The 15,118-nt window shown below is 47.1% G+C and overlaps 1 protein-coding gene across 2 annotated transcripts in view; it reads right to left on the reverse strand.

Moving 5' to 3' along the window:
• Nucleotides 1-1,340: 1,340 nt before the first annotated feature.
• IRAG1 (inositol 1,4,5-triphosphate receptor associated 1) overlaps nt 1,341-15,118 on the reverse strand; it is a 125,351-nt gene continuing 111,573 nt past the window's right edge. For both annotated transcript variants that reach the window (XM_066583545.1, XM_066583544.1), the window contains 5 exons: nt 14,992-15,099; nt 13,910-13,974; nt 8,216-8,338; nt 6,170-6,298; nt 1,341-4,431 (listed from right to left, as the gene is read on the reverse strand). In XM_066583545.1, the coding sequence (XP_066439642.1) occupies nt 4,185-4,431; nt 6,170-6,298; nt 8,216-8,338; nt 13,910-13,974; nt 14,992-15,099 (672 nt within the window). In that variant the 3' untranslated portion in view covers nt 1,341-4,184. The remainder of the gene's footprint in view (nt 4,432-6,169; nt 6,299-8,215; nt 8,339-13,909; nt 13,975-14,991; nt 15,100-15,118) is intronic.

Raw genomic sequence — 15,118 nt, forward strand, 5'->3', positions numbered from 1 at the left:
CCTAGAGCATGGCCATTCAGTGGGAGGAGCCAAACTCCAAAACCAATAAAAGTTTATTCTGTTAGTTCCTGATCGGTCATCTACTTACAGTCAACCATTATTTTTTGCACCATATTACTAATCTCTTCGATAACACTGCACTGAAGCCTTCACATAAATTGCCATTTTGTCTCCAGAAGGGGGCGATCTGTGGCTCACATTTAAGTCAGCATGAGCCATAAACAATAAATGGCCACTTTATTAGAGACCACCAAGTAATAGCATGTTGGACCTCCTTTGGTCTTCAGAACCGCAGCCATACATCGCGGTGTAGATTACACTAGATGATGAAATCATTTGGAAGGGAATATCGGCCCCTACGGACAGGAAGCTTCTTGCAGTTGCTGCAGATTAGATGGAGGTCTGACATTTTCTGACCAGCTGACAGGAAAGGGTCAGCGATTCATGCTGCTTGCAAAAAATTCTGGCTTCCTATCAGCAACAGAAATCTGGATCCATCTGACCAGGAGATGTTTTTCCGCTGCTCAGTGATACAAGTTTCGCGCTCTTTTTCCCGCTGGAGTCTCGTCTTTCTGTTTCTCTTAGACACAATGGCGCTAGAATTGGTTATCCGCTGTTATAGACCATCCGTGCGGAGGAACGGCGAGTTCTATGTTCAGACTCGTTAATTGGAGCTCCAGCGTTGTATTCGGCTGCTCCTGACTGTACACTGTCTGTTGGCCCAAAACAATTCCTGACATCCTCCTCTGACCCCTTTCGGCGATGAGTTGCTTCCGTCCGCAGGATCCTCTTTCCCTAAATGTTTTCCCTCGATCACGCCATTCTCTGTATACTCTCCACACCGTTACATGAGAAAACCCCCCGCGGTTGGCAGTGAGACCCCGGCTAGTCCACCATCGATGACCGGCCTCGTTGGAAGTCGCTCAGATCGCTGAATTTTCTCATCTAATGTGGATTCACACGGAAAATTTGTCACATGATCGTATTCTCCGGGGTCACGGGGAGAATGTCCATACAGGGAAGCACCAATTGTGAGAAGAGTGGGAGTCTAATAAAGGGCCATTCAGTGTACAGACAGATCTCCCTCTAGTGGTGGTAAGAAGCAGCAGAGATTTTTACAATTTATTTCTGCTGCCGGTTTCACTTAAAGGAATTTTTTTCTGGGAGTCAAAGAATAAATCAATCGACTATGGAACTTTGTAAAATAAAGATATAAGTCCTGCTCCCCTCCTTCAGTGCTCCCTCCTCCCTCAGGTCCACAACAGGAGCCTCAATCTCCTTCACGCGAACCCTGAAGAAGCTGTCAGTGGTCATGTGCTGTTTATTCTGCATATGACCACTTAACCAATCACAGTCTGCATTGGTGACCCTGTCATGAATGACACATGCTTGCTGAAGCCTGTGATTGGCTGAGTGGTCACATGCAGAATGAACATCACATGACCGCTGGCAGCTTCTTCAGGGTTCAGAGTGGGAGGATCAGGGCTTCTGTGTTGGAGGGGGGCTCTGAAGGAGCGGAGGAGGATATTTATTTACTGTACATCATTCCCAGGTGAATAGATTTTTTCTTTCACTTCTTGAAGACCCCATAAAGCACAGAAATAATAATTGTATAAGAAGTGCCAAGTACAGAAGACAAATGATCACAGCAGTTACAGTCCTGGTCGTCCGCAGTGCACCGCAGCAGTGGCATCCATCATGCAGGGCCTTTCATGGCGGTGCCTTAGATTTCATGTCGGTCATGGCCATAAACTGGACATCTATAGGACCCTAATGCTCAGGTCCAGACAAGTGATAACCAGTAATGCCCGCTACCTGCAGGGGTCCCCAACTCCAGTCCTCATGGACCCCAACAGGTCATGTGTTCAGGATATCCTGTAGTAAGGACACCTATGGCAATGTCTGAGGCACCAGTGCAATGTTGAGGAAATCCTGAAACATGACCTGTTGGTGGTCCCCGAGGACTGGAGTCAGGGACCACTAATGGGAAGGAGCTGCAACATTAGATGGGATGATCGAAAATGGAGAAACCAGTCACATGCCTGTTCTGTGTTTGCAGGGATTCCTCGCCACCTGAGTCTCTTACCCGGATACAGAATGTTTATGTCTTAAAGGGCAACTCCACTAAAAAACCCTGAACGTTCAGCAGTGACTGCAGTTTAACCCACCATCACCCATACAGGAGCCGTGCAGCAGAGGCTGAGGAGCTGTTTGCTGTGGACCTCAGAGCGCTATAAGGGGTCTCTATGCTGCTTGTGACGTGGAGGTAACATTGGGGGTGGGGGGCGATCACACCGGCCATTTTTATGCGCAAGTTCCATCTGATAGGAATGCTGTGTGTGAAAATAACCCACAAACGATTATTCCCGCTCAGCGATGCTGTAAGATTAAAAAAATGCTACATCTGCTATTTTTAGGCAATTTCCCCCATTATTTCCTGAGGGATCTTTAAAAGAATTACATTGCGCTCACATGCCATGGGATTCCAATGCAGCCGTGATGCGAGTTTTACCATTGGAAGCACTTCATGCGTGTGAATATCCCATGATGCAATGTGACTTAAGTAAAAACGTATCCTGCTCACAACCAGAATCGCAGTATGATAGCGGTCCTCGTTTGTTGGATGGACATCCCGTGTGAATGCACCAGAGGTCACCAGATACACAACTGATGCTCTGCGGGGTTAAATCCCCTCTAGCAGGCAAATACGTGGACAGCCATGACCGGCCTTAGCACCCGGCACCGGCGCCAACCAAACCAGATGATCTTCTTCCTCTATGCGGCAGTGTCTAGCAGAGCTACATGAATCCTTCTCCTCTTGTCTCCTCCCTTCTGATCTTCCAAGGCAGCGCTGACAGCCCATCGATCCCCCACAATACAATCACTTAGTTCTGGTGCTGTATTTATGTTATGAGCTTGGTTCTGGTGCTGTATTTATGTTATGAGCTTAGTTCTGGTGCTGTATTTATGTCATGAGCTTGGTTTGGCACTGTAAGTTATGAGCTTGGTTCTGGTACAGTATTTATTCCCTGAGCTGTTCTGGTGTGGATATGCTACTATCTTCCTGCTTTCCGTGCAAGCAGTATACAGGCAGACTGCCTACCAGTGCAGTATATATATATAGTTTTTTTCTTATGATGTGGTGGCCAAAACATTCTGCATAGGATACTGTCTAGCCTAAGGCCAGCACTTTGGACAGCTAAAGCAGCAATAGGGTCCCAAGCAAACAGCTCCCCATATCTCAGCTCCCTGGATGACTGTGGAGTGAAACCTTAAAGGGATATGCCCATCTGACATGTTCATGGCATACCCACAGGATAGGCTATGTAAGTCTTACAGATGCAGCTCCCACCGCTGGGACCTCTCCTGATCCCCAGTACTGGCCCAGCTAAATGTGGTGGTCAGGAAGTCACGGATGTAGCGATGCCGGCTGTCTTACATGGGTTCTGTAACTCCCAGAGAAGTCAATGGTACAGAAACAGAGTAGTGCATCCCACTTTAATGTTTCCATAACTCTCATCCACACCGGGAGCCACAGGGGTTGGGACTGGTGATCGGTGCAAGTCCCCGAGGTGACAGCCGCATGTATCTCACTTCTATGCCATGCTAGGCTCAGCTGGGTATGTCCCTTTAAGTTCATTGTAATACACAGTATTGTATTTTAGAACTTTTGTGCACAATTACCTCCAAAGTTACAAAAACGTGAAATCAATGACGTGGCGGACTGTAAAATTATATATTACGTTAAATTAAATCTCCCAAATCACGGTGTGAAAAGTTCTGTAATCCCGTAAAAAACAAATGTTAACCCCCTGCAGTCATCATGAACCTGCTGCCTTCTTCTAATGCCTTAAAGAGGAGGTCTGGCTCTTCGGATCTCCGATTTCATACATTGCAGTAATCTTCACACCCAGCAGAGAGGCTTATTATACAGCCAGTAGGGGGCACCGTAGGGAGCGACCCCCAGCAGAGACGCAACCATCCTCACAGCTTCCTCTGTATTAAGACTTGTAGCCAATGCCCTTGTGCTGACGTCCGGGATCGTCGTGGACCTCCCATCCTTGGACCCCATTAACATAAATCTCACTTTCCATAGAGTTCCACCTTGATTGTCCCAAGTCTCCGTCTTGATAGAGGTTCCTCGGAACGGGCTGAGACCACCAGAGTGTGTGGACCCTTGTCTCCTACTGCCTGCGCTGCTTGTGCTGTGACCCTGAGGTCCACCAGGAATACCTCTGTGGTATGGAGCACGTGGCCTTGCCGTGGCCTCCGGACGGGATTTCAGTGCAAGAAGAGAAGGAATTATAAATACTTAACAAGACGGCCAGGAGGATGACCCCCGCCGCCACGATGGAGAAGACGCTCCAGTGGTTCAGTAACTTGGGATACAGCATATACAAGTAGTCGATGCATTCTTCTATTTTACTGGAACTGCAGAAGAAGTGGGGATATTGGGTTAATATTTGATCAAACCATCCACCTCTAGGGGAAGCTCTGAAGCTGACCGTATACTGATCACACACTGAACTCTATGATGCCACAGTATATAGCAAGCTCCTGAGCTCCCTCTAGTGGTGGCTGCAGGCAGACGGGATATTATAATTTAGAGGGGTTGTACCGAAATACACTTTTATCCATAGAATAGGTGATAAAAGTCTGATCAGTGGGGATCTTACTGCTGAGACTCACAGCATTCCCAAGAATGGGGTCCCGTGTCCCCTCTTTATTGTAACTGTGTGGATGCTTCTCCCACCCACAGTGAAGTCAAAATGAATGGAGTTGGGGCAGATGCCACTCCATTCATGTCAGCGGGGCTGATGGAAATAGCCAAATCATGTACTCCGCTATTGAAGTGAGGAGAGGGGGAAAAGGAACCCCTATTCTCAGGATCGGTGGGGGGCTCAACAATGAGACCCCACTGGTCAGACCCTTATTACCTATCTAGTGGATAGGTAAAGTGTATCTTGGTACAACCCTTTAAGACAACCCTTCAGGACCCGAGGGGCAGAGTAATACTACCTGCTGCATTCTGCCAAAGATCCAACAGTTTCCAAGCCCCTCTGCAGTCTTCCAAGATGGCCGCACCACTCCTCTGACTACTCGATGCACACTGTGCACTAGGGGTATGGTGGTAGTCTGAGACACTACACACCGCTCACATGAACAGCACTAGCCAACCACAAAGCAGTGTAGGGTGTCTCAGATTACTGAATCACATCTGTGATGGAATAATCCTCCGCAGCGCCACCTACTGGAATGTCAGTTACCCTATTAGTCAATATCCGACCTTTTAACAAGCCTTGCAACATGACTGGAGATGTAAGCCAAACCAGAGTAATCATGTACAGATAGCTGTTTCTGGGTTCACGCCCCTCATCAATGTACAGTAAGTTTATGGTTGACTGGGTGAAAGGTCATCAAGACCAGAGGGGTAATGTTTCACCTACTGGGCACTGACGAGGGACAAGAACCCTGAAAAGGACGTCTAGTTATGGTTACTCGGGCCTGGCTTACATCCCTAGTCATGTTTCAAGGCCTGTTAAAAGATTGGACATTGAGTCACAGGGAAGCTACATTCCAATAGGCGGATGAAACTAAAAGGACTGGTGGTCCTTGGTTTCACTCATCTGTTCGCTCACGCCCACCTAGGTGGCGCATTATCTGGTTGGCAGCACCTCCTCTGCCTATAGCAGAATTATTTTTCGTCAAACCTATATATCTATATTTTCTGCACCCACACGACCCTACAGGTTTTGCTGCATCCCTTCTTTTTTTATCTACATTCCAATAGGTGGCGCTGTGGAGGATTATTCCATCACTCATTTCCATAGCTTTTTCCCAGAGAGCATTGCATCCTTGTCGTGCTCTCCACAAGGAGAAACATTACTCTCCAAGCTCAGACTACTAATGCATGGTATGGTGTGGCCATCCTAGAAGACCAAAGAAGGGCTGGGAGCTGGCTGATCTGCAGAACAACCCACCAATGGAGGGCAGCAGGTAACATTACCGCCACTTCCCCTCCGCTCACCATAAGGATGATAAATGATCATAACGATTTGTTTTTTGATTTTTTTGTATGCCTTTTCTGATTCCAACTGTTGTATTTTGTGGCTGATCAATGGTTACAAATTTCCAAGATCAGTGGCCACCCCGTCCTGTAGGGTCTCACCTGCTCTTGGTAAATTCCTCTTTCTCCTTCTCCTTCTCCTCCTCCTCCGCTGGACTCTCACTCATCTTCTCCTCTTCTTCTTCTTTAAACTCCTGAAGACTCTGAACCTTCTTCAAACCTTCCTGATACCTTAGAAGATGCAGAGAGAAATGTGATGACCTACATCTCCTCATGTCTTCAGGACTAAACACTGATAGTAACTGAGACTACTGCTAAGCTGTCTTCTATACGTTGCACATGAAGAAAGCTGCAAAATCTGCCCCCTAAATGTCTCCAGCACATACAGGAACCGCAGCATCATGGAGGGCACTAGAGAAGTACTGAGCAGTGCAGATGTAATTTCAGTAGCTGTAGATCAGTAAATAACTCAACAATTCGCTTCAGCAGCCATATCTGTGTGTGTCTCTATCCCTCCTCCTTCCCCTCCCCTCTCCATTGACTTCTATGCACAGCAATATAAAGGACACTAGAGAGGTACTGACCAGTGGAGGTGTGATTTCAGTAGTTGTGGGTCGGTAAATCACTCGCCATTAACTCCAGCAGCCACATCTGTGTGTCTCTCTCCCCCTCCCTCCTATAGACTTGTATGGACAGCATGAGTCATTACCCTCCTTCATTTTCTGTGATCCTGCTCAGCTTCTCTGTTACTAGAGATGAATTTCACTTAACAACAGGCAGTGGACAGCAAATTAGAAGGATGTGGAACCTATAGTGTCCGGCACTTTAGAAGGATTTTTTTAGTTAAAAAAAAACGCAAAAGCGTTTGAACAGTTAGTGACCGTTTACTAGTAGTTTAATACTCCTCTAAGTGACATTGCTGTGTGTACAACGATGGCACCAGTCTCATATAAAGTCCTTCCTGTCTGAATCACCCAATCCTCTGTGCCATAAATAGTGACCTCCGACCTTCCTTTCTGTCCTGGCACCTGGCTGCAGTACATTAACATTCCATTAGTGCCGCCTCTGACCTTTGGGGCTTGTTCACACGGGCGGATGTCATTATGGTCCATGACGTATCATTTGTATCTGCGTCCTTGGTGCGTATCTCATGTGTGTCGCGTCCGTATTCCGTAAGAAGGCCGATTTATGTTACCTTTTTTTACCCTGTCTCCTGGCACTACAGGTAAATACGGGGAGAATATATGTAATATCCGTATTCACTGTGGTTTTTACGTTCCTCTAGAATTTCATGGGCTGTTTTGTGAATTCTGACCCAATAGAACATGTTGCGATTTTTTTTGTCATGCGCGTAAAATACGACATCCGAATATACAAATTCTGTCCTCGATCAGAAAACCGAATCGCTCACAAAGGGCCAATTTGCCGCAGATTCACTGCATGGAAATACACCATTACTTTTGGAGTGCTGCCCTCACTTTGTTCCTAATGTGTAGCCGGACCTTAACCCTTTCCAATCCACTGTCTGACGTCTGAACACATTATGATTTAAGGCTGTACATCTCCGATGTTGGAAGGCGTCCGTCGGGGTTCTCTTACTGTATATTGCCAGCCTCTCTGCTGTCGGAGCCTATCCAACGTGTCACCTCATGCAGTACTGGCTTTAGCCAGCAGATAGCGCTGTTGTATAACAGCAGAAAAAGAGTAAGCCCCCTAGGAAAACCAGGATACAAATTGGATTGGAAAGGGTTAATCCCTGCCGCTCATGGCTCCTATGATTTAAAGCCTACCAGACTCTCTGAAGTCCAATAGTCCGGCATATTCCTGTCCTATCCTGCTTTGAAGCACATGCTGGATCAGCAGCATGTACAGACTATTGGAATTATACCAAATATATACCATGAAATTCCTTCAATCCGGCATTCATGGGACCCGGGAGATGGCAGATTATCAAATATTCTGGAGGCTTTAAAGCATATAAATTATAAATTTATGAAGTAAAGAATCCTCAAGAAAACCAGGAGACCGAAACTAGGATTCTATGAGACTTTCCGGATTATCAGATGCCAGATTACTGGAATCTCTCAGTATTATTTAGCCCTGTTACCGCCGTCCGTGTACCGGTCAGCTTCTGATATTGATCCCTACCCCTTGTTATAAGCCTCCTCCTCGATCTTGGCTTTCATCTCGGCACTGATGTCCTCGGTGCAGTTCGGTACCAGCCCGGGTCCCTGCATCTCGCAGCCGTCGGTATCCGCATTCGGCTTCCCGCTGGTGAAACGCAGGAAATAAAAACACGAAGGTTACATATAGAGGAGATCACCGATACGACACGGTTTGTTTAGGCTGTGGAATAGTCGCCGGAAATACGATGAAGTTTACTGTCTGAAGATTTTCCATGGCAGCCATCTGACACGCGAGGAATGAGGGAAATGGCGCAACTTTTAATGAAAGTGCAATAACAACAGCACCAGTGCACGGATACACGGTTTGGTTAAGAAAAAAAAGCCGTTATGGACGATTTACTGCCCACCTAGAAGGACAGCGCTGCAGCCCACCCACATCAATCATTAGACAATCATAAGGTCTAGTGTCTGTGGGGGGGGACGACAGACGCATTACAACCTGAGCATGGGCGGCTCTAGCTGCGTGCAACCCATGCGGACACACAGGGTGACGGCTGCCAGCTTGTACAGGGGGCACATACAGATGTGGGCTGGGGGAGTCGCCCCCCTTAAGTCCTACCAGCCATATGATCTTATCCTCCATGCGGCAGCATCTTGTGGAGCTGCATGAATCCTCCTTCTCCCGGCTCTGTCTCCTCCTCTCTAATGTTCCAAGGGGCCACTATCAACCAATTGACGCCCCTGCTGTATGATTGTTTAGTTCTGCTACAGCATTTGCATACTGAGCTTGTTTCATGCTGTATTTATGTAACAAGCTTGATTCTGGTGCTGTATTTATGTATTGAGGTTGGTTTATGCTGTATTTATGTATTGAGGTTGGTTCTGGTGCTGTATTTATGTATTGAGGTTGGTTTATGCTGTATTTATGTATTGAGGTTGGTTCTGGTGCTGTATTTATGTACTGAGCTTGGTTCTGCCAATGTGCCTATGTATTGAGCTTTGGTTTATGCTATATGAATGTTATAAGCTTTGTTCTGGTGGTGTATATATGTACTGAGCTTGGTCCTGGTATTGTATCTATCTACTGAGCTTGGTTTGTGCTTTAATTATGTTCTAAGCTTCATTCATGTTGTACTTATGTTATAAGCTTGGTTCTGTTGCTGTATATATGTACTGAGGTTGGTTTATGCTGTAGTTAATTTATGAGCTTGGTTCTGGTGCTGTATTAATTTACTGAGCTTTGTTCTGGTGCTGTATTTATGTACTGAGCTTGGTTCTGCTATTGTGCCTATGTACCAAGCTTTGGTTTATGCTATATGAATGTTATAAGCTTTGTTCCGGAATTTGTATGTATGTACTGAGCTTGGTCCTGGTATTGTATCTATCTACTGAGCTTGGTTTCTGCTTTAATTATGTTCTAAGCTTCATTCATTTTCTATTTATGTTATAAGCTTGGTTCTGTTGCTGTATATATGTACTGAGCTTGGTTCTGGTGTTGTATTTATGTACTCAGTTTGGTTCTAGTATTGTACCGATGTACTGAGGTTGGTTTGTGCTGTATTTATGTTATAAATTTGGTTTTTCTGTTGTATTATGTTATGAGCTTGGTTCTGGTACTGTATTTACGTACTGAGCTTGGTTCTAGTACTGTATTTACGTACTGAGCTTGGTTCTGGTACTGTATTTACATACTGAGTTTGGTTCTGGAGCTGTATTTATGTACTAAGCTTGGTTATGGTATTATACTTATGTACTGAAGTTGGTTCAGGCTGTATTTATGTTATAAGCTTGTTTCCGGGTCAGTGTTTACAGGCTTGGTTCTGGTACAGTATCCATTCACAGAGTTTTTCTGGGGTGGATATGCTGCTATCTTACTGCTTTCTGCACAAGCAAAATACAGGCAGACTGCCCATCAGTGCAATATATATTTATAGATTTTCTTATGAAAGTGGACAAAAAAAACTGCACAGGGTGCCACCTGATCTAAGGCCGGCACTGAAGCTGATGGTCAACTCACATGAACTTGGTCCTATATAACGTGCTTAAAGTGTTCTCCGGGATGTAACTATTGATGTCCTATTCTCAGGATAGGTTGTTCAGTGGGGGTCCACTGATCAGGACCCCTGGCAATCAGTTGACATTGGGCAAGCTTTTAGTGTGGACTTGGTCCGGAAATAGACAGCACTGTCCGCATTGCAGTGGCCCAGGTTGGTATTGCAAGTACAGCTCACATTAAAGCTTTACCAACCTGGGCTGCCGCAGTGGGTACAATGCTGTCAGCTTCTTGCTCCATCCACAATGACAGCTGGCCCGATATCAACGGATAGCGGGGGTCCCGGATGGTGGATCTCCAGTTCTGGTTCCAGGTGGAGATGTTGCTGGAGACGCTGGTGTGTTTTCATCATTGTCCCTTCTGTTTATAGCTTTGTAGATTACCCGCCGCTCGGAGAGCGCAGGGTCTATGGGTTTCTATGGCACATGGGTGACTCTATGACTGAGCGATGGCTCCGCGGCCGGTGAATATAATATGGCGGCTCCAGCTTCTTGGCTACGATGAAAGGTGAGGAGCACAAGCGGTTGGGGTCAGGATGACACGGGGTGGCGGTACGGCTCTTGTCATAATGATTAATATGATAAGCGCTGGATTTACGTCAGCGGTGGACGCAGCCGTCGCGTGAGCCTTCCGCATGCTCGGCCACGCACATTCCTGTGTCGTTAACTGAATGAGTGAATGAAGCTCTGAGGACAACGCCCGGCTGCAGAAAAAAACAACAACTTTGTTTGAACTGATTTTCCAAGATTTAAAGAGAGCGAGCGCTTATCTCATCCTCCATGTCCTCGCCGTTGTGTAACGTCAGCAAAGCAACAATTTCCTGCCCCGATATCGGAGAGTGACCTGTACCCATGTGATGGCTGGGAGGGTCATCCTTATTTCCACAGACCCCGACATCCTGTGTTCCCGGTGGAAATAAATCAAGTTGGACTGCGCCACCAGTAGCCGGCCGGGGGGAGGGTGAGGAGGAGGATGGGAGGGGGGCGATTCTACTCCGCTTTTAGTAAACTTTTATCTAAACTTCACCGTGAGATCACAGAAAGGCACAAAGTCCTCGGATGAGATGAAACAGTAACACAACATGCTAAGCATCCAATAACCTCCTCTGGGGGAGACCGAGCGACATATTCTCCGAGGGGGGTACAGACTATTTATCCGGAAGGTGTGGAAGTCACAAAGGTTAAGAAAAGAGTTTTCCCATCATAAACCTCTATGGCATATCAATAGAATTGGTTACAGTTATTAGTGTAGGCAACAAGTATGTGCATTGGGTTATAAGCAGCAGCACTCAATGCCAAGCAGGAGCTGCAAAAGCAGGTGCAATTTTCAATTGCAAAGAACTAAAAACCTGCAGTTCAAATATAATAGTCCCCTTCCGTAGATTTCATGTAGGGCTGCATCTTGCATATATGAAGGCAGCTTTTTAGCAGGGGCAGACCGGCCATTCACTCCACCAGGAGAAATCCTAGTGAGCCGGTCAGGTTTTGGGCTGCTCGCACCTACCACCATAGTAGTTGCAGCTCTACAACTGCGGTTACCAAGTGGAGAAAGGCTAGAAATGAAAAAAATAACAAAGCGATATACTCACCTCCTTGGCTCTCCCCGTTGCTGTCCTCTTGTCCGGTGCTGCCTGACTTCTGGTTGTGCGATCATTTGCACGTGGCCAATCTCTGGCCTCAGAGTCTGAGATCAAGTACTGGCCACAGCGGTCACTGGGCCGGATGGAGAAGAAAAGGGAATGTGAACAATTCCAGTGAGAGAGGACGTCATTGGATATATCACTTATCTGGTAATCACTTATCTGTTCCGCAGAGCGCCTGTGTGGAGCTGCTATCTACTACTATATGGTCACTGTATGGGAGTAATATTGGTCCTAGTTGCCATAGGTGGCACCTTAATGTATAGCTCCAAATCTAAATGTGCAGCAGTGAGCCGTGCCCGCCGCATTGGCTTCTCCGCACCAACTTGTCAGCTGCTGCCCGTTTGCTGAACACCGACTATGTTTTTTCGCCCCACTTGTTGCCGGTTTGGGCCCAGCTACGACATGAGGCTAATTTGTAATTTTTTCCAGGGCCACTTTGGGTTCCCAGCCCACCCTTGGTTATAGGAGAAGTAATGATGGTTTGGAACAGGACAACCGGGAGGTCTTTGGGTATTCTATGTCTAAAAACTGCGTCGGAATCCACGGCTTTGTACCGCATTATTTGGCGCGGACCTGCACAAGTTTTTTGTACTGTCAATGGGCAAACTCCACATGCGGAAATCCAATGCGGAAAATCACGTTTCCACATTAGAATTCCGCAGCGGAATCTGCACAATGCCGTCAAAATCCACATGAGGATCCGTGCCACAAAACATGGCAGTAAGCCGCGGATCTTGATGCATCTTGTATCTTGAACATCCCCTCACGGTGCGCTCACGCAGGGTAGGGAATTCCGCCACAGTCCAATCCGCACCAAAATCCTCATGTCTTACATACAAATTCTGCTGCGGATTTTCAGAGGATTTTCCTTTTAGCAAATCCGCAGCAAAATCCGAATTTAAACCTAAGGATTCAGGTGGCATTTTCCCGTCTTTGTGAAATCGCTCCTAATGCCACACTCACAAGGCGGACTCTTGCCACGGATTCCACGTCAAATCCACGGTCACTCAGGGTGGATCCGTCTGCATGACGCAGATTTTTTTCTGCTCGTGGATTTGAAATCCGGACAGAAATGTGTGTCGGCCGCAGCAGATCGTGAGCCAGAATCCTCGCTGCCATCTGAACATTCGCTTTCTTTGCTTTCTCAGGTGTCAGAAAAATCCTCCCCACCAAAACCCCCAAATCCTCCAAGCAGGACGGCGGGGGACTTATAAAGGGCAGAATCCGCAACAATCTTCCGTAAAAATTCATATGTAAGACACGCGGATTGTGGAGTGGATTTGGCCGTGGCGGGACACACCCTTGGAGGTGACGCTATTACTCAGTATACATATATACGAGGTGGATCGTAAGATGGCTTAGTCCAGGACATGTGGCAGACTGGTGGAATCGCAATATGTTTTAAGGATGTGATACAGACAGCGCAGAACAGCATTAGGCCCCATCGGCGGCTTCTGACATGCGTTTTTCAAGCACGTGAAAGAAATAGCAGCTTGTCCTCTTTTGGTCGCTAATAAGGACCAAAATCGCCCATTCAGGACTGCGGGAGCGTTCTAAGACCGCAGTGAGTATGCAGGTTACATGAGAGCGAGGAGGCAGGGTAAGAAAAAGTGGCATCAATTCATCCTCCTTGTAGTTTTTTTGGGGGTGTATCAAAAACGCAGCGAATACGTGCGCAAAAAATGCATAAACACCAAATCTGCACCTATACATGCAGCGAAAATGGCGCGATTTTAACACATCAAAGCCGCATACGCCCGTGTGGGAGCCCTAAGAGCGGGCAAAGTCTGGAGTGTTCCGTCATAGAGAGTGGCAATGCCAAGGAATGACAGAAGCGTAAGAACAGATGCCGTTGGCGCACGTCTAGTGCAGTTTTAAAGACTAAAAGTAAATAGTAGTTTTTTTATGAATCTGGTGGATCTCCTTCTGCGATCGTCGGATTCGGGCCGGAGGGGATCTGGCAGCCGCTGCCGTCACCGTCCTGTACTGAGAGAAACAACGGTATAGTGCAGAGAACTCACTTTTCGGTCAGCGGAGAGACTCCCGGGGAGGCCTGTAGACCGCCGCTCCTGCCGGGGGATTCTGCCTGGGGAGCACAGAAGACAACAGTTACTGACTTCAGCTTTGTTAGTTCCATTCTCTCCTGAAATACTCTGCGCTGCTGGTGATTTCACTAATTCACTCTGTGACGTCTTACAAGAATTCTGCACCTCTCTTCTGAAATACTCTGCGCTGCTCCGGACCTTCCTGTGACCTCTCATAAGATCTTACATCTCGGTCCTCAAAAACTCTGTGGGGACCCTGCACCTCCCGTTAGATCACTCCCAGTCTCCACGAGATCCGTGCATTCATTTTCTGAGATACTCAGTACTGCTGTTAATTCTCAGTTTATGACCCCCCTATGATTAGTGCACGTCTCTCCTGAAATACTCTGTGCTGCTTCCACTATGTAATTTCCAATCTCTGACTTCCTCCAATGTCCACAGACTCGTCTCCTGAAATACTCTGTGCTGCTGTGAACATGCTGATCATACAACCTCTGTGTCTATGCAGCTCATCACTGTGTAATGTCCTGTTTTCCCAAAAATAAGCCCTACCCTGATTTTTGGTGGGGGGCTTGAAATATAAGCCCTATCCCAAAAATAAGCCCCAACTACCGAAACAAACAAAAAAAAGCAATAAATTACCTAGCAGGCTCGTCCAGGTCCCTCCTGCTGGTCTTCGGAGTTCCGGAACACTTGCTTGCAGTCCTCAGCCGCTAACAGAAGACTGCTTCCTGGTAACGGGGTTCGTAATCTCCGCCTCCAGGAAGCGAGGACTGCATTGATTGGTAGCCAATCAGAGCCATCTCTTTCTGGAGGCAAGGTTTACAAACCCTGTTACAAGGAAGCAATGTGCTGTTGGCGGCTGAGGACTGCAAGCAAGCGTGCCGGGTCACTGGAGACCAGCAGGAGAGACCTGGACCAAGCCTGCTAGGTAAGTATAATAAGCCATCCCCCAAAAATAAGACCTAGCGCCTCTTTTTTGGCAAAAATTAATATAAGACAGGGTCTTATTTTCGGGGAAACACTGTATGTGGTGCTCCGTGACATCATCCACGTACCAGAGAGGAGAGCGCAGGCAGCGGGGACGAGCTCGGCGACTGTCCTGGGATGTTCAGCAGATTAAACTTGGGGACCACAGCGACGCTCACTCTTCTGCGGGGCATGTTCTAGAACAAAACGGCAGCA

The sequence above is a fragment of the Eleutherodactylus coqui genome, chromosome 11 (assembly GCF_035609145.1).
Source record: "Eleutherodactylus coqui strain aEleCoq1 chromosome 11, aEleCoq1.hap1, whole genome shotgun sequence".
NCBI classification, from domain to species: Eukaryota; Metazoa; Chordata; class Amphibia; order Anura; family Eleutherodactylidae; genus Eleutherodactylus; species Eleutherodactylus coqui.